This window comes from Hyaena hyaena, unplaced genomic scaffold (assembly GCF_003009895.1).
Source record: "Hyaena hyaena isolate Hyena2069 unplaced genomic scaffold, ASM300989v1 scaffold_1835, whole genome shotgun sequence".
NCBI classification, from domain to species: Eukaryota; Metazoa; Chordata; class Mammalia; order Carnivora; family Hyaenidae; genus Hyaena; species Hyaena hyaena.
In genome coordinates this window covers 133,491-157,159 of record NW_024082470.1, presented here as the reverse complement: position 1 = coordinate 157,159, position 23,669 = coordinate 133,491, and the positions used below count along the sequence as shown (strand labels likewise).

The 23,669-nt window shown below is 42.1% G+C and overlaps 2 protein-coding genes across 6 annotated transcripts in view; one reads left to right on the top strand and one right to left on the bottom strand.

The window, feature by feature from the left end:
• Positions 1-206: 206 nt before the first annotated feature.
• On the bottom strand, positions 207-22,683 carry EXTL2 (exostosin like glycosyltransferase 2). 4 transcript variants are annotated; one of them, XM_039224977.1, is made up of 6 exons: positions 22,291-22,683; positions 21,625-21,782; positions 19,187-19,263; positions 6,077-6,504; positions 5,361-5,431; positions 207-2,308 (listed from the first exon to the last, which is right to left on the bottom strand). In XM_039224977.1, exons 3-6 carry the CDS (start codon positions 19,189-19,191, stop codon positions 1,820-1,822), a joined length of 993 nt encoding a protein of 330 aa, XP_039080908.1. In that variant the 5' UTR covers positions 19,192-19,263; positions 21,625-21,782; positions 22,291-22,683; the 3' UTR covers positions 207-1,819. The 4 variants fall into 4 exon arrangements, with proteins under 4 accessions (XP_039080908.1, XP_039080911.1, XP_039080909.1 ...); XM_039224980.1 differs by lacking the exon at positions 22,291-22,683 and having other exon boundaries at positions 207-1,679; positions 21,625-21,970; XM_039224979.1 differs by lacking the exon at positions 22,291-22,683 and having other exon boundaries at positions 2,077-2,250; positions 21,625-21,969.
• Positions 22,684-22,852: 169 nt separating this feature from the next.
• Positions 22,853-23,669, top strand: part of SLC30A7 (solute carrier family 30 member 7) — an 81,393-nt gene continuing 80,576 nt past the window's right edge. For both annotated transcript variants that reach the window (XM_039224976.1, XM_039224975.1), the window contains exons 1-2: positions 22,853-23,122; positions 23,344-23,445. In XM_039224976.1, coding sequence (XP_039080907.1) covers positions 23,043-23,122; positions 23,344-23,445 — 182 coding nt within the window. In that variant the 5' untranslated portion in view covers positions 22,853-23,042. The remainder of the gene's footprint in view (positions 23,123-23,343; positions 23,446-23,669) is intronic.

The window sequence follows — 23,669 nt, the reverse complement described above, 5'->3', positions numbered from 1 at the left end:
ATTAACTGATGTGATGCCTCAGACACATTTGAGAACACAGAATGGGAAATAAAATCTGGGAATATTTTCCCACTGAAGAATCTCCCCTCCCCCCAGAGAATGTAGCTAATGCCTCTGCCTTACCCTGAGCAGTGCATTAAAATGTTTAGCAATTGTAAAAATACCAACCACAAAAACGTGAGTCTGCTTAATTAACAGAACATCTGCACGGTAGAAGTTTATTTTATTTATCTGCCAGTGGAATCCCAAGAAGCAAAAAGTCACTACCAAGGTTGGCCAAAGCCGATAATGAACATTATAGATTTTTAGTGAGGTTCCGAGTTCTACTGGTTTTATCTGACTGCATGAAGACACATACACATGTCAGTGTAAAGAAACAACATGTACTGGACTGGACTAATTGCAGAGACCTCATTGTTGGAACATTAACCATGATTATTATAATGTTTTCACAGCGTTGCAATTATGAGAATATAATGACATTATGGGAGGAGGAGGGGGAAGTAGAAGAGGAGGTGATGGGGGCTTAAGTAAATATTCCCTTGCTACTAGTGTGAACAAGGACCCAACTGCGTGGAACACAGATACTAATTCACGCAACAGAGTGAGCAATCCGACAATTTGCTGATGCAGACTCCCTATAAAATTCCTCTGCTATGGTTCAGTTCTCTTATTTTTTTCCTGTATCTCTGTAATCAAAATTTCATCAGATGAATGGTACCTTGAACCTTTTTTTTGGGGGGGGGCGGGGGAAGCAGCAGCAGCTCTGAATACGAGATTAACTTTGTGTTAATACATATAACTCTTCAGTGTCCATGAGTAACCTATGCCCTAACAATAAAGATCTTTCGATACCAAGGGTTTTAACTTTTGCCAGGTCCTAATTAAACATTTTTTCAGAAGACTATTTTAGAAGTTTCTTAAACAACAACACATGGTTTCTGTAAAATATAAGAATGAATGTATACTCTCAAGGTCAGATTCAGGGACAAAATGCGCTACCTGAATCTAGTAACACATTCACTCCTTACTGCACATAGATTGCACATGAGAAACGCAGGCTACACTTTTCTGTGATCCATGCAGTAAATGTTCACAAAAACCAAGCAATCAACGAGACATCTTTCAGCTACCGAAACGAACACTCCTAGTCACAACAGACGTATCAACGAAAATAAAAGCAGTGATGGATGCATCGAAACTATGCCAGGCCGCGTTAGTGCTGGAAAGACCACAATGAAAGCACTGGTAGTCATGAGTTTTCTGCTTGTTTTTATATGGGATTGAGATTATCCCCCCCTCACATGGCTTTTCTGTACACCACAGGCTTTTGCTAACGAGGCATTTCAGGCTTCAAATGAAAACGATCATCCTTTAATGAAAACGCTGAGAAATGCTTCTCTGGAGTTTCTGATCCTAGAGACAACTTGCTATCCGTCCTTAAGGCAAATGCCAGGAAGTCAACGAAACTGTAGAAGTCTCAGAATGTAAACATTAAAATCGCTGGCCAAGGAGTTCTCTCTGTGGAGGAAAACTCCTTGAAAGAAGACCTGTCCAGAGAGTACCAGAGAGTACCATATTCTTGGCTTTTGAAGTTCACGTGACTTTTATGTCCTAGAAACACTGTACATTTTTTCCTCTGTAGAGACTTCTGTAGTGGATAAAATTTCATGATGTTGCTTAAAAAAAAAAAAGAAAAACTAAACTAAAACCAAAACCAACCAACCAAACAAACAAACAACCCCCCCCACCAATCCTAGTGCAGAGAAGCTACTCAAATACCAAGCAGTTTTGAGGTTTGATTTTGTTTGTTTTACTCTCATATTTTACTTTTGTGATTGGCATATGGAAAACCAAACTGAGAAATCATAATATTGGAGTATTTTAAAGGCATGCTATCATAGATACTAACAAGCTTATTTATACAATAAGATCTCTGCAGAAAGTGCTCAGCTCGGTGCCACATTCCAGGATAGCCCCCGTTGGTTTCTTTCTCTAAATTGCCCATATTGACAGGTTTCACAAATACCCCTGAAGTCTTCCCAGTGTGCTTGGCAATGATAAAATTCATGGCAATATCATCACAGTTTTGGGTTTCATCTATCAAGGCGTGGACAGCTGCGGGTTGCCTCTGAAAGAGGTCAAGGTATTTGCTATGGAAGAATGAGGCTCCAATCAGCACCAAAGAGTACTGGTCACCATTTCCAAACCCTGGCGTTTGCAGTTCAAAACCTCCATAACTGTAGACACCTGATGAAGTAGAGACATGCTTTCTAGGAACAAATCCTACAATTTGATCAGGAAATTGCTGAAAAGGTGGAAAAAGAACAATTAAGGGTGGCATTTCTTTAGAGCAGACATGGTGAAAAAGGCAATTATTTATTAAAGAGAGAAGTGAACTGATGTATCAGCTTTATTTTATTCCTGGCTTCTACATCTCAGTTTCATCCAACTCCAGGCAACTTGATAAATCTATGTCCTGATTAGTTTGCAGGTCAAATTCCATCGCAACCTAAATCGCTAACAAAATTTCTAACCTTACAAATGTTCTCTTAGTTCAAACGTTATCTGATATTAATAAATTCTAGTCACCAAGGAGTCTGGTTCTTTAAAGTTTGCTGCAGGAGAAGCTGACTCTATGAATGCTATTTATTACAGCAGATAAGAAGGCACAGTGTGATTGTTTTGAAAAACTGTTTTAATCTCTTAGGAGTACATAAAATTATGGATCTACATTTATGATTCTACTGTTTTCCAATGTTGATTTCAATGTTCTTGAAAGTCAAGGTTGATCTTAAACAATGTTATATTTTTCTCCCTTTTCAGCTTGGGTGTTTCCTTTTTAAAAATATGAGAAAAATGGGGCGCCTGGGTGGCTCAGTCGGTTAAGTGACTGACTTTGGCTCAGGTCATGATCTCACGGTTCGTGGGTTCGAGCCCCGCATCAGGTTCTGTGCTGACAGCTCAGAACCTGGAGCCTGCTTCAGATTCTGTGTCTCCCTCTCTCTCTGACTCTCCCCTGCTCACGCTGTCTCTCTCTCTCTCTCAAAAATAAAACAAAAAAAAAAAAATGAAGTGCCTGTGGCTCAGTCAGTTAAGCACCCAACTCCTGATTTTGGCTCAGGTCATGATCTGACAGTTTGTGAGTTCGAGCCCCACATTGGCTCTGGGCTCTGCACGGACAGTGCGGAGCCTTCTTGGGATTCTCTCTCTTTTTGTCTCTCTCTGCCTCTTCCCTGCTTGCTCTCTCTCTCTCAAAACGAATAAACTTAAAAAAGAATATGAGAAAAAATATATAATGAGATGTCACCAGAATCTTTGGAAAAAAAGACAGCAGTAAAACAAATATTAAGATTAGAGTAACTAAAAATAAAACAAAAATCACCAAACCAGAGAAAACCAGTGAAGCATGGAAAATATGTAAGAATGTATAGAGTTAAAAGGTTCAGTTCAATCTCATAAGTGTGTTTCACTCATTTAATGAACAGACATTAAACTCGGGGACACACACACACACACACACACACACACACACACATCAGGTGGGTTAATTCATAGTCCGGGGAGGCCATGATCCAGATATGTGAATAAGGAATTCCCATACTATGAGATGCTTGTACATGCAGTTGGGTAAACCTCCTGGAAGCACCTAGGACAGCGTGACAGCTGGTTGCTGGGAGGCAAAGGGAAGGTCAGAGGGTCAAGGATAAAGGAAGGGAGGCTTCAGAGAGGCTGTGCCATTTACATCATCTAGGAGGATGAGTGAAGTTCCACAGATGACCAGAGGAGGAAGAGTCACAGTGCTAAGCAGTACAAAGACCTGAGAGACGTCCATCCCAGCCTTGCCTGCCTCTCTAGCTCACATCACTATACTATGCAGGGCATTGATGGGACTGACTTCAGGAGTTGGGTTACCTTGGGCAATGGACTGAAACTGTTCTTGATTATTCTTCTATGAAAAAAACCTAAACATCATATTTATCTATCTTTAATTATGGTTTACTTGGATTGTTCTAATTAACCACGGTTCTATTTCCCTCTACCCCTGACATTTTAGGTAAATTGATGTCCTACCTGAAATAGAAATTTCACAGCTGGAGTGTTACATTAGATTTTTTTTGCCTAAAGAGCTTTTATTTACAGGGCTGGAAAAAGTGCTGGTAGGGGAAAAAAAAACTTGTTGATCAGTATACTCAGCATAAAGTTAGAAACTACAGTTTTGAGAGCAGTGGTATCTGCAGAGTATTGTGACCACTTACCATTAATATCTAATGTTCTTATATCCCAAGTAGCTAATTAAGGAGAGGTACTACAGTGCAAGTTAGACCAGTATTGGGCAGCCTAGTGTTAAATTATTTGACACAGCCTCAGATTATTGGTATGCAGTTCAGGTCGTAGGTAACTGTACTACAACTTGTTCTGTTCTGAAGTTTATTTATTTCTTTTGAGAGAGAAAGAGAGAGAGTGCCTGGGGGGTGGGTGGGGGAGATAAAGAGAGAGTGAGAATCCAAATCAGGCCCCACGCTATAACGAACTGTGACATCATAACCTGAGCCAAAATTAAGAGTTGGGCGCTTAATCAACTGAGCCACCCAGGTGCCCCAAATATTTTGGATACTACATGGCACTTTAATTAATTTATTTATTTTAAGTGGGCTCCATGCCCATTGTGGGGCTTGAACTCATGACCCTGAGGTCAAGAGTTGCATGCTCTACCAACTGAGGCAGCCAGGTACTCCTGAACTGCAGCTTATAAAAGCCAGCTACTATTAATTAACACATATTAAGAGCAAAAAAGTTTTTTTTACAGAATGACGAGCAATGTACTCCTGTTTACTCCAGCCATGGTTGAGGAAAACACCTAAATAAATAAATAAATAAATAAAATGGTGACCACAATGATGCACTGGAATTATTATTGTTACTAATTTCTAAAAAGGAGTCCCAGCATCAGGATTAAATTTTGTGGGTGTAAAACGCTTTCTGTTAAAGCAAGTTATGTATAATATTAATACAGAGATACACTTCTCTTTTGAGACACATATCTGTGGCCTTGTAGAAAATATCTCTCGATTCCAGTCTTTGATGCATCAGATCATTTCCACATTGTTTTCTGGAAAGTAGTTCCAGCTCTTCTCCCCAGTATACCAAACATAAATCAAATACAGATAAAGGATACCATAACTTGAGGTTGGTTTAACTGAACACAAGAAATCTTGATTACCATGTACCAAACTTCTCTTTTAGATAAATACTGCCTACGCTGTTTGAGGTGTCTCCCACATTAATCCACACTGCCCTGGCTAAACCCTAGATAAGCCTTTATACTGAGGAGTTCGTAAAGCAAAGAGCCACATTACCTGCCAAACTGAGAAAGCAAAGACAAGGTCTTGGGCACTAATTAGCGTGTCATCGTCTACCATTAACACCGCTGAAAACAAAAGAGAGAAAAACTTAAATCCAACAGTTTGGAAATGAGAACAAAACTAGTATGATGCAATGGTGTTTAGATAGATCATTCAAATGAATACTTTTATGAACAAAATTAGTAAACAAGAAATGTATTCTTGGAGAGATTTGTAGCAGGAAAAGTGTATATTTGAATTGTAATTGATTTTATAATTGCCCGAGGGGGAAATTATCATGCCGTTATCATCTACTACCCTAGAAACGAATGATCCTACAAATAAATAAAACTGAGGGTCTTTTAAGCAAATTGCAATACTCACAAAACTGCTCTGAATGGAAGGAAAAGGGAAGTGGCAAAAAGAAGACATTAAGCATAAGCCGAATGCCATCTTACTACTCTCTCTATAAAATACGTAATTATAGCGTATCTTCTTTCACAACAGTAACCTCTTTGTCACTGTTGCAATATGTGTGTGATTTCTTCCGGAGGAAAATGCCTCTTGACATGTGGAAAATTGGCCCCTTAAGTTTTTCAAAGTGCTTTCTTTTGATTCAATTTCCCCTACTTTCTCCACATAATTAGGACTGAAGGCCAGAAATCACACCCCCGCCTCCCAGCTCTGGTTAGCTGCAGCCCTTGCCTGCTAAGAACCCAGCTGCAACTCACCATTGGTTTCCAGCTCAGGAAAGTCCTGGAGCCGATTTCTCATCCTGTTTGTTGTCTGTGGTTTGAAGATCACAGGGACAGGGTGAGGCCCTAGAGAATTCCATAACTCATCGGGTCCCTTCTCCCCAATGTTGTTCCACACCACAATCACTTTATGCAGGTGCGGCACTGCCTGATAGTGATTTAGAAGTCTCAATAAGAGATCTGTTCTGTTGTACGTCTGCATAATCAGAGTAAAGGAATCTAGGGTGGACTTGCCCTGGGATTTTATTTCCCTACGCAGAGTGAGCATCTTGTCTTCTTTAATATTTGGAAGTAAAGTGGTCAGAGCCCCGGCTACCAGCAGCAGCACAAGGATGGCCACCAAAGAGAAACGAAGCACTCGAATCCCCATCACTCTTCCAGGAAGTTTGCAGATGTGGCAACACCTGGAATAGAAATGGAAATAAAATACAGAGTGTTAGCATCCTTACTAGTTCCCAGGTTTTTTGTTTTTTTGTTTTGTTTTAATTTCCTTTTGAGAGAGATAGAGAGAACACTCGAGTGAGCAGTGGAGGGGAACACACACACACACACACAGAGAGAGAGAGAGAGAGAGAGAGAGAGAGAGAGAGAGAACCCCTAAGCAGGTCCCATGTTCTCAGCACAGATCCCAATGAGGGCCTGAACCCAAGAACCATGAGATCATGACTTGAGCCAAAATCAAGAGTCAGAGGTTTAACCGACTGAGCTACCCAGGTGTCCCTTTGTTTTTGCTTTTTTGAGGAGGACAGAGGTTAACCTTATTTTAGTTGATTTAAGATTTTTTTTACAGAGCATAAGCAAAGGAGGGGCAGAGAGAGAGGGAGACACAGAATCTGAAGCAGGCTCCAGGCTCTGAGCTGTCAGCACAAAGCCTGACACAGGGCTTGAACCTATAAACCATGAGATCATGACCTGAGCTGAAGTTGAATGTTTAACTGACTGAGCCACTCAGGGGCCCCTATTTTAGTTGATTTAAATTCACAGTTCTCCTGGCCTCTTAAAGGTAAAAATAAAAAGTACAGTGAACTAACCTCCTGGGCTGCTTGCTATGCAGTTATGAACAAAAGATCATCTACATAGAAGCCAGAAGAATTAAGCAGTGCCTTTAAAAATTTGTCTTGCTTTTAATGTGAAAAATTTGGAACTGAGATTATTTTTTCAAATGGGATGACATTTCTTTCAGTAGTATGCTCATTCTTTAAACAGCTTTACTGAGAGATCTTTGACATAAAAATTGTATATATTTAAAGTGTACAATGTGATGTTCTGATACGTGTATACAGCTGACCCTTGAAGAACGCAGGTTTGAACCATGTGGGGCCACTTAGTATGTGGAGTTTTTTCAATAAATACAGCATAGCACTTTCAATGGATTTTCTCTTCCTTTTGAGTTTCTTAACATTTCCTCTTTTCTGGCTTACTTTGTTGTAAGAATACAATATATAATACATATACAAAATATGTGTTAATCGACTATTTATGTTATGGGTAAGGCTTCCAGTTACTAGTAGGTTGTTAAGTTTTGGGAAGTCAAAAGTTACATGTGGATTTTCAACTGTGCAGGGTGTTGGCGCTCTTAACCCTCTAATTGTTTAAAGGTCAATTATACTTCAGTATACAGATTTAAACTTGCTTTCTGGTAGCAAACTTTTTTCCAAATGAAATCATATGCAGAGCCCTAATATAAGAAACAGATAATAATGGTAGTAGCAGCAGCAACAAACAATTATAGTGGGTGTACTACTTATCAGGTCCTGTACTAAGAGCTTTACATGTCATAATGGGTACTTATTCCCTCAATCAAATAAGCAAATAGCTATAAGCACTAACTGTGCCAGGCACTGTTCTAGGTTCTGTCGATACAGTAATGAATAAGACAGACAAGGTCTCTGCTGTTAGAAGCATAGGAATCAGGAGAGAGGGGCAAACACAAAGTAAACTAAAAGGTAATTTAAGATAGTAGTAATGAAGACAATAAATCAGAGTGACATAAGCAAGGGGCAGATAGATTATCAGAGATCTTGTCAGCTGAAGAAGGAATATAGATTTGTTTTTAAATGTTTATTTATTTTTGAGAGAGAGAGAGAGAGAGAGAGTAAGCAGGTGAGGGGCAGAGAGAGAGGGAGACAGAGAATCCAAAGCGGGCTGCAGGCTCCGAGCTGTCAGCACAGAGCCCAATGTGGGGCTTGAACTCACAAACCATGAGATCATGACCTGAGCTGAAGTTGGGTGCTTAACCAACTGAGCCACCCAGGCACCCCTAGATTTTATTCTAATTGAGACGGGAAGCCATTAGAAGGTTTTGATCAGGGGAGGGACAGGATCTAGTTCATCGTTTACTGTAGTCTGGATACTTATGGAGGTTAAATATCTTTCTCAAGATTACCAAGAACTAAGAAATAGCTGTGGAATCTACACCCGGGAAAACCTGCCGCCAGAGCCAGGCTGTTCATCATTATGGACTAGGAATATACTGCTGAATTTCAGGTCAGGTTGAACTGGGTAGGGCTCTGGAGCTTCCAAATCACCCTCCCTCACAGTTCACGAGGGTCAGGAGGTACTGCAATCAGCTGTGTCCTCTCCTGTCCCTCCTGTCCCTGAAGAATCTGCCTGAGATGGCTACCAAAGAGTAGGTGAGCAAACACCTGATTCCTGTGGCTTGGACACTCACCGGCCAACATCTCTGTCTGCTCAGACCTCTCAATAACTTACATCAGAAAAGGCTGAACCTTGCAAGCATTTCTACAGAGATGTGGAGGTTTGGTTTCCTAGCCTCCGATACAGTCACTCTCACCCCTGCTGCCTCCTTTGGGAGTGCTGCTGACTTTCAGTTGTTGCTGTTGTTTTTAGTATTCTTCTGCTAGTTCTGCTTCTGATTCCAGACTTTACTTATTTCTCCACAAGCCTCCTTAAGCTTGTAAGTCCTTATCGCGTATTTGGGCAGCTGAGCCTTCCTATATATCTTAGCATATATCCTAGCTCCATTTGACTGCTCTGTTCAGGTGCAAAAGTCAGAAATGAGGAAAACGAATGTTCAAAGACATTTACCTATAAAAGGACTGAAAACAAAAATTAACCAGATGCTTCTAAACATTTAAAAAGTGCCTTTTAAAAAATAGATCTTAGAACCGGAAAGAATGAGAATGAGTCATCATTCTCGATGACTTTAATGGATCCATAGTCTACCCTGACATTTTGCTACAATTTCTCTTCTTAGGCTGTATGATAAACGAACACCCTCCTCCATTCCACAATGCAGACCCCTATGATAAAGCTAGGGGAGACTTCTTACTGCTCCCTCCCAGCTGTGGTCTGCTCACTGTATCAAGCCGCTGCCTCTATATGGTTGTGCTTTCTGTTTTTTCCAGTTGTCTCCATCTCCTTGGAAGAGCGCAGTGTGTGTGGCTACCTAAGCTCTCGACTTCACACCTGTGGTTTAACTCGGCTTGTTAAACCACACCACCATTCCACAGGCAGTCCTCACATTGGAGTCTAAATCTTCCCATCCCGCAGACTAGATTCCCAACGAAATCTCACTTTAGTTTCCAAATGATGTTCAGTCGACCTTTTGTTTTTCATTAAGGAGGTTTAGCAGTGGTGGAATTCAAAGGACAACCCCATTCTCGTGATCTTGTTTCATGTGGTAGAGTGTGTTTTCTAATTGTAGAAACAATGTATATATAGTTCAGCACTGGTCATAGAGAGTCCATATGGACCATGACTTTAACATCTCCTTTTGAAGTTTACGAGGAAGGGGAATGGAGAATTCCAAGGCGGGTGGGTGAGTGGGGGCATACACTCCCTGACTGCATAGTGCGCTGAGGCCTGTGCAAGTGAAGAAAGACGTTATTCATAAGATCAAGGGGATGGTCATTGTCATTCAGCAGCTCTCACTTTTCACTAGTCCAGATTTGGACAGCAATGTTACCTTGTAGTAACCTTTACAGAGAGTTTTCAAAGATCCTCTCTCCTGGACTTTCTCTGCAGCCTGTTCTGTTAAGAAAAGCAATTTTGTGTTTCTCCTTTTATCATGGCCTCACTCAAGATATGAATAAAATGAATTTATTTTTGAAGTAACCTCAGCTTTACTATGATTATTTTTTCAAGGACACTCATTTAAGGCTTTAGAATACAATGTTTTCATTGCATGCACCCTCTTACTAAAACAACACATACTATTAATGTAGTCAACCAAAAACAAACCATATGAATTAATAATCTTGGTTCAAAGGCCTTGAAAATCCTTCTAATGTATTGAATCAAAAGCCGGTCTCATAAAACATATTTTCAGTTCTGCATAAAAATGGCTAGCTATAAACACTGAGAGTGAAAAATCATCCAGCAATTGCATTAAAATAGACCCTGATTGAAATCTTTGTGTTCGGGGCACCTGGGTGGCTCAGTTGGTTAAGTGTCCGACTTCAGCTCAGGTCATGATCTCACGGTTCATGGGTTCGAGCCCCATGTCAGGCTCTGTGCTGACAGCTTGCTCAGAGCCTGGAGCCTGTTTCAGATTCTGTGTCTCCCTCTCTCTCTGACCCTCCTCTGCTCACGCTGCCCCTCTCTCTCTCTCAAAAATAAACAAATTAAAAAAAAAAAAGAAATCTTTTTGTTCATTTTCCACAGCTTAGTAGGAACAGCATGTTGTAAAACTTACACAGAAGTGTTTCTAGTTCCTGAAGTAGACACTGATAACTATCTGGCAGTTTTAGTCTAGAAAAAGTAATGAAGATTAATTACTATAGCCTACTATAAATACACACTGTCAAAGACAGTTGTGAGTATTCCATTCTTGTCTAGATTCTCAAGCAGGACTTATCCCCATGCCCATCATAGAAATTTCCTCTTTCAGATAACTTCTAATCCCTTATTTTACCTGTATCAAAAGTGTTGTGGGAGGTATGAATAATTTATCTTTAGAAATACAGTGTAAATATTTTATGTATTTATTAAATAATGCAACCCAATAAGCTTATGTAAAATTTTTAGTCTGCCTAGAAAAGCAAGGAGAGCGAGAACTTCATAGACCACAGTGCAAGTGGCCCGTGTGTACTTGGAGAACAGGTGAAGTGTGGAGCCCCTTGCAGGCCCACCAGAGACAGTTCCGAATCTGTTGGGAGAGTCACGATGACTTCACTGGCTATGCGGATTCCAGTTTATGGCTTTCCTCTCTTCTTTTTCTAGAGAAGGGACTTATCATCTAATTCACAGCTTTGGGCTTTGAACAGGAGACACAAGAAAGAATACGTCTGGATGGTCTACATCTTCTGTGCAAAGAACCAAGAAGGTACCTCCCAGCTCTCCTGCCCTCAATTCCAACACCTTCTTAGATTTTTTAAATTTCTTTTTAATGCCTGTATATATTTACTGACACCTTGTCTCATTCTAAAAGGGATCTGACAGCTTTTAGACTTTTCCCTCTCTGCCTTTCTCCTATCCATGACTACAGTAGATTAAACATGGTAGATGTCAGCATAACACAACAAACTCTTCCTCTTCTCCTGATTATCTGAAAAATCAAAGATCCCCCAAGTGATATTTTTTGCACATGTTAGCTTGTTAGTTCTTCATAGAGAGCACATCCATTATTTTCATATTGTTATTCTAGCATCTTCTACACCAGGAGTTTTCTATTGGGCATGACCTTGTTCTCCAGGTGACATGTGGCAAAGACTGGAGACATTTTTGATTGTCAGGACGGGGGAGGAGCTGCTATCGTGTGGGCAGGTGTCAGGGTCATGCTAAACATCGTGTAATGGACAGAACATCCCTCCAAAGGGAAGAATGATCCAGCCTAGCGTGCCAATAATGCTGAGGTTGAGAAACCCTGGCCTACATATATTTTACCTGACAAGACTACTTGACCATGTTGGGGGAAGGAGTGCTAGCCAGGTGGCCTCTGAAAACCCCACTGCTTTGGTTATAAACTGTAAGCGATCAAGCCTTGGCTCCAAAGCTGCCCCAACATTTATATGCTTTACTGCACAAATGCATAAACTCAGAAAGCTGAAAGAGAGCTCAGAGCCCTCCTAAGTCAACTTCCTTGTTTCATAAAGAACTCAAGGTCCAGGCACAAGGGACTTGCCAGGTCTGTGCGGCTGCTTGCGGCGCGCCAGCAACAGAGCCAGGGCAAGAATCTACTTCCCTTGCCGCCACAGTCCGTGACCCTTTCTTCCACTGTGTTATGGCAAATTCTGCAAGCATGGATTAAAATATCAGTACATAAGACTGTCACCGTCTGTAAGATAATATAAATATTCATACTTAGTATGCTGGAGTATTTTTTACAACTTTATTAAGATTTATTTCTGGAGTGCCTGGGTGGCTCAGGTGGTTAAGCATCTGAGTTTGGCTCAGGTCATGATCTCGCGGTTTGTGGGTTCAAGCCTCATGCCAGGCTCTGTGCTGACAGCTCAGAGCCTGAAGCCTGCTTCAGATTCTGTGTCTCCCTCTCTCTCTGCCCCTCCCTGGCTCACACTCTGTCTTTCTCTCTCTCTCTCAAAAATAAACATTAAAAAAAAACCAACAAAAACAAAAAAAGAGATGTATATCCTATACCATAAATTTCACACACTTAAAGTACAACTGACTCTCAGACAACACAGGGATTAGGAGCATCAACCACTCCACCTTGCACAAAACTGCACTTATAACTTTTACCTCCCCCCGCCCCGCCCAAAAGGTAACTACTAGTAGTCTACTAAGAAGTCTTAGTGATAATATGAGCAGTTGACTGACACATATTTTGAATGTATGTAGTATATACTGCATTCTTACAATGAAGTTAGCTAGAGAAAAGGAAATGTCATTAAGAAAATCGTAACGGGGGGCGCCTGGGTGGCTCAGTCCGATAAGCGTCTGACTTCGGCTCAGGTCATGATCTCACGGTTTGTGGGTTTGAGCCGTGTCGGGCTCTGTGCTGACAGCTCAGACCCTGGAGCCTCCTTCAGATTCTGTTTCCCCCTCTCACTGCTCTTCCCATGCTCATGCTCTGACTCTCAATAATAAATAAAGATGTAAAAAAAAAAAAAAGAAAAAATCATAAGGAAGAGAACATCCATTTATAGCACTGTACTGTATCTATTAAAAAAATATCTGCATGTAAGTGGACCCCTGCAGTTCAAACCTATGTTGTTTAAAGGGTCAACTAAAAGGTTCAGTGGCTTTCAGTACGTTCAGATTTGTGCAACCACACCACAATCCAACTTTAAAACATTTTCAACACCCCAAAAAGAAACTCCAGACCCATTCATTAGCAGTCACTCCCTATTCTCATTTCCCCCAACTTCTCCACCAGTACCAGGCAGCCACTGATCTACTCAGTCGCCATAGATTTGCCTAGTCTAGATGCTGCATATAAATGGAATTGTACAATACAAGGCCTTTGTGGCTGGCTTTTTTCACTTTGCATAATGTTTTCAAGGTTCACCCATGTCATAGTATACATCAATACCTCATTCATTTGTTTTGTTGCCCTATAACATTCCATCCCCTCACAGATATAACACATTTTGTTTATCTGTTTATCAGTTGCTGGATACTTTGGTTGTTTCCATAGTTTGCTATTATGCATAATGCTGATATGAATGTTCATGAACAGGTTCTTATGTGAACATATGTTTTCATTTCTCTGGGGTATATACTTAGCAGTGGATCTGTGGGGTTACTATGTCAGAATTAAAAAAATTTTTTTAACATTTATATATTTCTGAGAGTGTATGTGTGAGTGGGAGAGGTCCAGAAAGAGGGAGACAGAGGATCTGAAGCGGGCTCTGTGCAATGATCACACAGCCCAACGTGGGGCTTGAACTCATGAACTGTGAGAACGTGACCTGAGCCGAAATCAAGAGTCCGGAGCTTAACCAACTGAGCCACTCAGGCACCCCAGAAACTTTTTAATATCTGAGAATTGAACAGCTTTTGGAAGAACATCATTTGAACTGTTAAAAAAAATTCTTAAATGTAGGTAGAAGAATAAGAAAGTAAGTAACACATAGTTTATAAAGCAACAGTTGTAAATTCTCTAATGCTGTCTCTAAATGGACCAGGCAATTTGAATTTTCAAAAACCCACTTTTCAGTGGGATATTTACTTATATCATCCATCAAAATTCCCCCCTTAGAAGGAATGCTGCAGAATGTTGAATGAATAATTCTTTTCTCAGGGCCAGCTCCTTCAGACTGACAAAGCAACAATAATCCAGACAGGAGATGAAAACAAATATGCTAGAGCATAGTATGAACAAAGATTAGTTATGTCCTCTGACTCAGAAAGTGGAAACACAGTGAGAAGCCTGACGTTGTGCACTGAGAAGCTGTCATTTTCATTTTGATGCCACAGATGGCGGAGGAGCAATAATTACTCTGCCGTTTCACTACGAGCTTTGCCTCACATTGTACAGATTGTTTTTTCCTCTGGTTCATCCTCCAAAATATGTACTTGCTTAAAAACTGATGATTATAGAATATAGATGCTCAGAAAAGGGCCTGCAGCTGCCAAGAGATAAAATCATTTCCAAAGTGGAATGCAGAAGCCAATTCAGAACCTGGGATTTTCCTTCCACGAACATGCGAGAGGGGCTGGAAGAGACGGCTATGATGCAACTGATTAGCTGTCTCTGACCAGGTTCATGGTCACATGGATACATATTGCTCAATCTGAGGCAAATTACAAAAGGCTTCTTCTCTTATGATACACGACAGCCAGTGCGCTGTACAACCATGTGTTGGTACATGCTCTTTTCACTATCCACAAAGCCCTTCCTGGTCCCCACCTGACAAACTTCTACTCCCATCCGCCCCCGGCCAAGTATCTTTCAAACATCCCATCCCCTGCGAGTGTTCCTCTCAAGCTCTCATCCTCAGTGCTCCTGGAAACTCAGAACATACTGCTATGAGGCTTTGTTTCCAGGTATTATGACCATGGACTATGTTCCTTCTGGAGTCTAACTATTATCTGGAGGGCAGTTTCCGTTAGTCTCTGTAGCCCACAACAGCGCCTGGCCCATTTCAGCAGGTGCTTCCACTCTTTGGAGTTGAGGGGATCCAAATGAGGTGAGGGAATCTACATTTATCTTCAACAACACAGTGGATAAGAAATGCCTGAAACTAACAAAATAAACTTAAAATGAATGCAAACAAAGGTCCAGTTAAGCCTATACAGTGCCTAAGAAACCCATCCCTCCGTAAGAAACCTGGGTCATCCCCCATTTGGTGACTAGGAGAGCCAGGCATGAAACGTGGTCTTAAGCTCAAGCCATCTTTCTACCATCAGTTCCGGGGCCAAGCTACTTGATAAATACAAGATGCCACAACTCTCATTTCCCCCCCGCATCTTTTCAAAGACATTCTGCGTTAAAATACCTTTGTACATACTTGTGTTTATGGAAGCTCTTGGAGAATGAGCTGATCTGCCTTGGGGCGGGACAGGGGTCGGGGGGAGTCATCACTTGTTAGATAAGATCACCCTTGTGAATTTCCCCAAACCTTTAGGGACTAACAAAAATCAGAAACTATAGGACTCCATCCGGCAGGCACCACACATGATTTAAACCAACAGACAACAGGGGTGCCTGGGTGGCTCAGTCGGTTGGGCATCCAGCTTCGGCTCAGGTCATGATCTCAGTCTGTGCGTTCGAGCCCCGCGTCAGGCTCTGTGCTGACAGCTAGCTCAGAGCCTGGAGCCTGCTTCTGATTCTGTGTCTCCCTCACTCTCTGACCCTCCCCCGCTCACGCTGTCTCTCTCTCTCAGAAATAAATAAAAACATTAAAAAAAAAAATAACCAACAGACAACACAATCTTACCTAGCTGCGAAATGAAAATTTCGTTTGGGTTCAGAAACTGACCAAAAAAAAAAAAAAAAAAACAAAACCTTAGACTTCAGGACAATTCGCAGAAAAAGGAAACTAAGTGAGAACACTGCCCCCAAGTATATTCACTATTGCCCGGAGTAAGCCTCTTCCATTAAAATTTTCAAGCCGCACAAACTAGAATTTGCTTCATGGCAAAACACAGAATGTTAACAATAGTACATGAAAGGTCACTTTTCTTCACAAGTCTTTCCCAGGTGCTCTACGGTAGCCTGGGAAGTTTGGCCGTTAGTATTTTCCCCATATTCTAGAAATTCATTCTTTTCGCTGTTATTTTAGAAGTGCCATACCACTTTTCTCATCCTTTACCAACTGCTATTCTCTGCTTCCTAAATGATTTTCCCTCACTTTCCCTCCTGAAGAATCCATCTGTTCTTACAAGGCTCTTCTTAACTCCCATTACTTTCTTCACAGTTCTAAAGACATCAAAATAAGTTATTTTGTGTTACTTATAAATATTTAGGAACAGGAAAAACGGGAGTGGGAACAGATTTATAGTATTAATAAATGAAAGTGTCTACAGTGTCAGATTCATCTTATGATCCTGCTGTATATCTGATCAATGGTACAATGTTCTGAATGGACCGTTCAGCCGGCCACAATCTGGGTCACCTGTGTCAAGGACTGGCAATTAGGATGAACAGGATTAGTCTTTTTTATTCACAGTCTAACCACCAACTTATATAAGATCACTGATAGCCTATTTATTTATTTTAATGTTTTATTTATTTCTGAGAGAGAGAGACAGCATGAGCAGGGGAGGGTCAGAGAGAGAGGGAGACACAGAATCTGAAGCAGGCTCCAGGCTCTGAGCTAGCTGTCAGCACAGAGCCCAGTGTGGGGCTTGAACCCACGACCCATGAGATCATGACCTGAGCTGAAGTCAGACGCTTAACTGACTGAGCCACCCAGGCGCCCCACTGATAGCCAATTTAAAGCCTGTCTTTTAGAAGGCTTCGTCCTGCCGTCCCTGCATTCTGAAACTGTGGTTCTGAAACAGTTTCAGTGCTAAAGCAGGTGGATAAACAGCTACTGCGAGACCGTATTTGAATACATAGATGCCGCAGCTGCAGTTCCTTCCTCACTACAGGCTGTAGGGAAAGAACTTTGGTACTGGGTACATTGAAGATCAAGTCCTCCTGTCGGCAGCCTGGCTGAGTGAGCCATTCTTCTATAGGTAAATCAGGTTTGAATGAACACCAAGGGGAGCACTGAGAGCAGGGATAACAGCCAACAAGCAGCCGTGTTTCCATTTTCCTCTCCAATCCCATCCCATATCCACAGCAAAGGTTGTCTAACAGTCCTGGCTTTTTTTTTTTTTTCTCCTAAGCCTGTACAAAAGCATCATATTCCTTTTTAATACGTCCTTGGACAGCTACTGTCAATCAACTGGATATGCTTAATCATCACTCATTTAAGAGGAAATAACATACACATATTATGCGTAAAGTTTGTTTTAAGTACTGCCTCCTTTAATCCATCCATTGGTTAGGGAGGCAGACAGCGAGGTCCTCTCTACCTCAGAGCACCAGGTTATGCTAGATAAAAGTTTGTTTTAGCCTTGCAGGCTTCTCCCGGAATTGCCAATTAATTGTAGCTATGATGAAGATGAAGATGATGATGGTGTTTGGAGATGACTAATTCCATGGACATGTATTAGGGGCAGGAGCAGGAATGGCTTTATTTCTAAGAGGAACATCCACGACTTGTAAGGATCCAAGGAGTCAATGCATCCTAAGAAGAAAGCCTAGAAATAGAAAAGCATTTTTAGCTCAGTACAGTGCCATGCAAAATTAGTTCCAGAAATGGGTCAGAAAGAAACCAAGTACATCTGCAAATATATGACTTTTACCATTCTAGGATAAGAGAGCTTTTCATTTGAACTTCTCTGTGTTAGTCACAGGAAAATGGAGGGAAGGCAAGACTGTCAGGCAACAGCTCTCTGGAATATTCTACGGAACCTCCTTCTTTTACAAAACAACGGGTTTTCAGCAATAAACTCACATTCCAAAATAGCTCTCTAAGAGACACAGATTTCATACGTGTGAATTATAATTTATAAGTAGTTTTAGAGAGCAAACCTAACATCAAAGCAATCCTGATACATATAAGCTTTCTGACGTTATTAGAGGAAGGCGAGAGACTGTGGTAAATATCCAGCAGTCAACCAACCTTTACCGGCCCCTACCATGTGCACAGCACTGTCCGGCCCTGTAAGGCAGGGATGGTAAGGCACAGACCACCCAGTTCCTGCCCTCACATTGCTCAGCAATAGTAATGAAAACTGTCAGACCTCTGGCCTCCGCGTGCTATAGAGTATCTCAAATCAGCAATGTTTCAAACCTTTAGAGAAGGAAAGTCAAACATCTCCACCTGTTTTGTAGATGGGATCGCTGAGACTGGGCATGTTCAATGATTTTCCCTGAGCACGGAGAGCGTGGCAGGTCCCACAAAACTCCAAACTCTCGCACTTGAGCCACTTTGTATTTTCAGCATCTTCTGCACAGTCTCTTATCTCTAGCTTTGCTCTAGTCTACCAGAATATTTCAACTCTATGGCTATTGGCTTTATTCCATAAGCGGAACTATTTCAATGGATAAGACTAAAAAGAGGCCTCACAGTATTTTCTAACAGATCGTGGCTCAAGTAAGAACTTTGATTTCCAAGGAAACAAGAGTACCTCTGTAGGAAATCATTTTTCTCAGGTAAAAATATTGGTACTACACTCATGTTCACGACAGCATTACTCGCGATGATCAAAAGGTGGAAGCGACCCAATATCTATTACAGAAGAACGGATAAACAAACTGTGTTATATATGTGCAATGAAATATTATTTAGCCTTTAAAAGGAAGGAAATTCGAACACATGCTACACCATGGATGAACCTTGAGGATACTATGCTAAGTGAAATAAACCAGTCACAAAAAGACAAAAACGACATGATTCCACTTACATGAGGTATCTAGAGTAGTCAAATTCATGGAGATAAAAAGTAGAATGGTGGTTGCCAGGGGCTGGGGGGAAGGGGGAAATGGGGGCTCGGGTAATGAGTATGCAGTTTCAGCTCTGCAAGATGAAACAGTTGTGGGGATTGGTTGCTCAACAATGTAAATATACTTAACACTATGAAACTAGATGCTTGAAAATGGTTAAGATCGCAATCATGTGTACTCTACCACAACTTTTAAAAAAACAAAAAAATACTGGTACTTACCTCATTATGGTAAAGTTTTAATTTTTTAAAAATTTTCTTTATGGCTTCTTAATTGATAGGGACAGGATCTCGTGGCACTATTAGGGGAAATCAAAGAATTTTCTGTGATGTTCTTTGTCAGTCATCAGGAGATTCTTAAAAATGCTTTTAATGCCATTGTCTCTAGGTTTCAAATTATTTTTAGAAATTAAAATTAGGTATTCTGTGTTTTAAAAGTTACATGTAGGGGCATTCACTTTCGAATGTCCCCTCTCTGTAAAGAGAGCTTTCTTACAATTCTTCCTTTCTAATCTTATATTCTAATAAACTTTTGCCTGCTGCTCAGAAGATAAAAAAATAATAAATAAAAGTTATGTTTAGGCAGTGAGATAGAGAATGTCGTCCTGTGAGGTTGGAGCCAATTCTGCTGTATTTTTGTTTTCATCTTTGGGAAGTATACAGAAGCAGGAAAAAACCCCCACATCATCCTGACTATCTAATGGGTTTGCACAATCAAAACCTATATGCCATATGTATACGTGCCATGGAGCAAAACCCTGGAATGCAATTTGCACTTAGGCTCAATTTCCAGATTTTTAAGAATCTGTAGTTTTATCCACCAGCACAGTGTCTTTTTTCACTGGAGGTTCACAGGGCATTCAATTTGAAGCATCTAAAAAAGCATGGGGTCTAAATTGGGCTGCAGATAAATGCCAGGGTTGGTCACCAAGAAATGACAGACGGCATCCTTCCTATTCCTTACTGACAACGGCCAGAAAGGAGCTGGAACTCTGACTGGAGATAAGCATCTCCTTCATTCATTCTGCTTTCATTTCTCACAGTCCTCAGTCACATGTCTGAGAAGCTGGGGGCTTTTTCCATTGTATACTCCGTATAGTTAATCCAATGCAATTAATTAGTAGAAGATGATCTAAAATGAACGTTCAAAAGCGCAGGGAAGAAATCTACTGACAACTTTTAAATGTTCATTACTGTATCTATTTGATAACCTTAAAAACCCATTTAATCTCTTAAGACACGAAGGAATTAAGAATTATGATTGGAGTCTTTCAAAATCCTGCATTTGTAATGACCACCTGAATTGAGCTGAAGAATCATTTTTTGGTTTTCCGAAATAATGTTCTTTCGTGACACACGTTATTGAAGGGACAATATTATGGCTGGGACAAAAGGCTTGGTATATACCAAAAGACTCACTGAATGACAGTTGTCTCCCTTTGATACACCAAGGGCATACCTTGTACATACATTAAACATCACACAATTCTAAAATCCTAGACTGATTTGCCTGTCCCCCTCTCTCCTCACATCAGCTGCTTCTTCCCATAAAATCCTTCCAGGGAAAGAACTTTTAACTTAGCTGGCTTTGTAATTATTTCCCTCCTCTCATCCTGTGCCTAGCAGATAGTAGACACTCACTAAATGACTGCTGAATGAAAGAAACTAACTTTAACTTTGATAGGACAATATATATTGATCAACGTACATAGAAGGAATGTTATTTCAAGATGACAAAAGACGTGAGACACAAACATTTTCCACTCATAGAACTTTTCCTGATTTAACTAGTGTCCAGTTTATATTTCCAACAAAATGCCTTTAGTATTGAAGTTGGTAATTATGCCATCCAAGACTGAAAGAAATGAAGTGGTACTGCCGCTTTTGAAAAGGAGAAAGCATTCCTGGGAATATCTATATCTTTCTGGATGAGGAGTGGGGCAATTGGGGAGTCCCAGGAAACCAACATAACTGAAATTAAACTTCATTTCTCCAACTTGTTCCAACACTACTTGAAAGGGATAATGCAGATTTCTCCATAAACCAGCTGAGCAATTTCTTATTTGTAGCAATATAGGATAAAACGCAGAATTTATTTTCGAAGGCAGAATACAAAAATACAGGCTCAATTGCGGCTGACCTTGATGAATTAAGAGAACACTGGAAATCAGTTACTGAAATTTGGTTATTTCTATACATCTCTCCTTCCCCTCCCCAGTTTATCACACTGAAATAAAGCCGTGTGGAGAAAAACCCAATTAACATGGAAATACTTATCTTTAGCTTAGTTTGCACCCACTTATTGTTTCCCCAGCAGTGCAGTAGAGTAAAATTCAAAGTCTATGGCTAATATAAAAGCTTCCTAAAATATACATGTAAATTCTACTGATTGAGAATATTTCCATGTTTAAGTTAAAATAATGAAATATATGCCCAAAAACGCAAAAGAGAAAATGCTCTTTCCCGGACTTAATTTCTGATGTTTTACACAGCAGTTTCAATTAACATGAACATCGAAAAAAATTACATTTTCAAAAACAAAGCCAACGAATCCCTACCCCAGTCACGCCCAAAGTTCCAAGAACCAGAGCAAAACACACTTACATCCTTACTGCAAAAAAAATGTTTTTTACCACGAAAGCATTTTGCTATTTCCTTACCTCGAGTGCAGAAGATTGCAGTGCGGACAGCCGATTTACTTGCTTGCAGCCTGGTTCTCATAAAACGGAAGGGGCCTCTCGCTTGCTCATTTTTTGATTTTTGGGTTTCTAAACCCAGCAGCGTGCATCCACCCAGCCTCATTCGCTGGATTGATAACCTGGGAAAAACACCGCCCGCAAAGTGAGCGCCTGAAGCAGGGGACAGTCCCCCAGTGGCCGCCCCTCCCTTTCGGTGACGCTCCACTTCCTGTTAGACGAAAAGGCAGTTCCCAAGAAGCTCGGTTTTGTAGTTTCTAGCCCACTTCCAAAAGCCAGTTCTCCTTTCCCGCATTTCTTCCCCAAGGTAACAACTTCTAGTCATTCACGTGATGGACCACCTGACCTGACCAAACCAAGTAACTTTCCGGAAAGGCAGCCGCAGGAAGGTTCCGACAACTGCGGGTGCCTGGGACGGGCTCGAGAGCCCCCCCTGCGCCCCCGCGCCCTCGCGGCCCCCCGACGGCCAGAGCTCTTCCAGCATTTCCCTCAAAGGCGCAGCGAGGCTCTGACATGAATTACAGCCGCGGCTGCGGCCCTCGGGATGACCTGGAAGTGAAGGGGATCCGCACGAACTCGAGAGTTTCGGGAGGTTCGCAGGCTGGGATCGTCCGGGAAGGACTGCCTTACCCAAACCTCAATTCCAACGCGGTCTCCTAGGAGTTTCCTTTAAAGGGCTTCTTCTGATACATTTAACGTTCTTTAGAAAGACATTTACTGACTGCTTCCTTCTTAGTACGGAAGGCCTGGCGCTGTTTTGGGGGCCCGATGACTAGGACTTGGGTGCCCCCAGAGTCCAGCCAGCAAAACCATCACTCAAGTCTTCTGCACACTGGCGGCCACGTGTTCTGCGTTCTAAAGCATTGCTACCTAAAGCACCGGGATTTAGTTAACAGGGGGCAACGGAAAGGGCAAGCGCTGGATACCGGCGCATCCGGGAACATCAGTGGTAGGCGGTCGGGCGGGCGAAAGCAGGCTCGCAACCAGCCAGCTATCCCAGCCTGCGCGTCGCCACCTCAGGATCTTCTAAAGGATTCCATCCCAGGCCAGGGCTTTAACAACCTAGTAGCTGCCACCTTTTTCTGCCCCCACAGCGTTCCGGCAGCTCCCACCACGCCCCTGCCGTAAGCCCCGCTCCTCACCGCGCAGTTCCCGCCCCCGGCCCCGCCTCCGTCTTTCGCGTCCCAGGACTCGTTGCGCGGCCCCGGCCGGAAGTCGGCGAGTTCCCGGGTGTGTGTCTGTGTCTGTCTGTGTCTCGAAGCGGCGCGCGGCCCGGGACAAACGCTGGGGAGTCCTATCTGAGGCGTCACCACTGTCACTACCATCACCCACGGAGCCACTACTAGAGGGGAGTAGACCCGGCCCTTCGCCGGGCAGAGAAGATGTTACCCCTGTCCATCAAGGACGATGAATACAAACCACCCAAGTTCAATCTCTTCGGCAAGATTTCGGGCTGGTTTAGGTGCGGGGTGCTGTTTTTGCGGGAAAGGGGTATCCAGACGAAGGGGAGAAGGCCCAGACCTAAGGATTGTCCGAGGTCCAGGGAGGGAGCATCAGGGACACCATCCTTCGTTGTGAGGAAAGGAGTGTTTGGGATGGGAGGGTCTTGAAAGGGGGATCCAGCCCCCGGGTCCGGGCACCCCTTTGACTCTCCCGCCTCTTCCCCACTTTTATCACTCCCAGGTCTATCCTGTCGGACAAGACGTCTCGGAACCTGTTTTTCTTCCTGTGCCTGAACCTTTCTTTCGCTTTTGTTGAACTACTCTACGGCATCTGGAGCAACTGGTAACCAAAGGGGAAAAGGGTTTGGGCGGAAGCAGGGGGTGGGGGAGACGAAGCACTGTTTGCTTAATGCCACGTAGCTCCTCACCAGGAGGTTCAGGTCTTGTCTTTGCCATTCAGCTCTACTGCTGAGTTGCTTTCCTATATCCACAGCAATCTGGCAAGGCTGCATTTAAGATCAGGGGCCCATCACGTGCAGCAGTTATTAAGATTTGGGTCCCCACCGC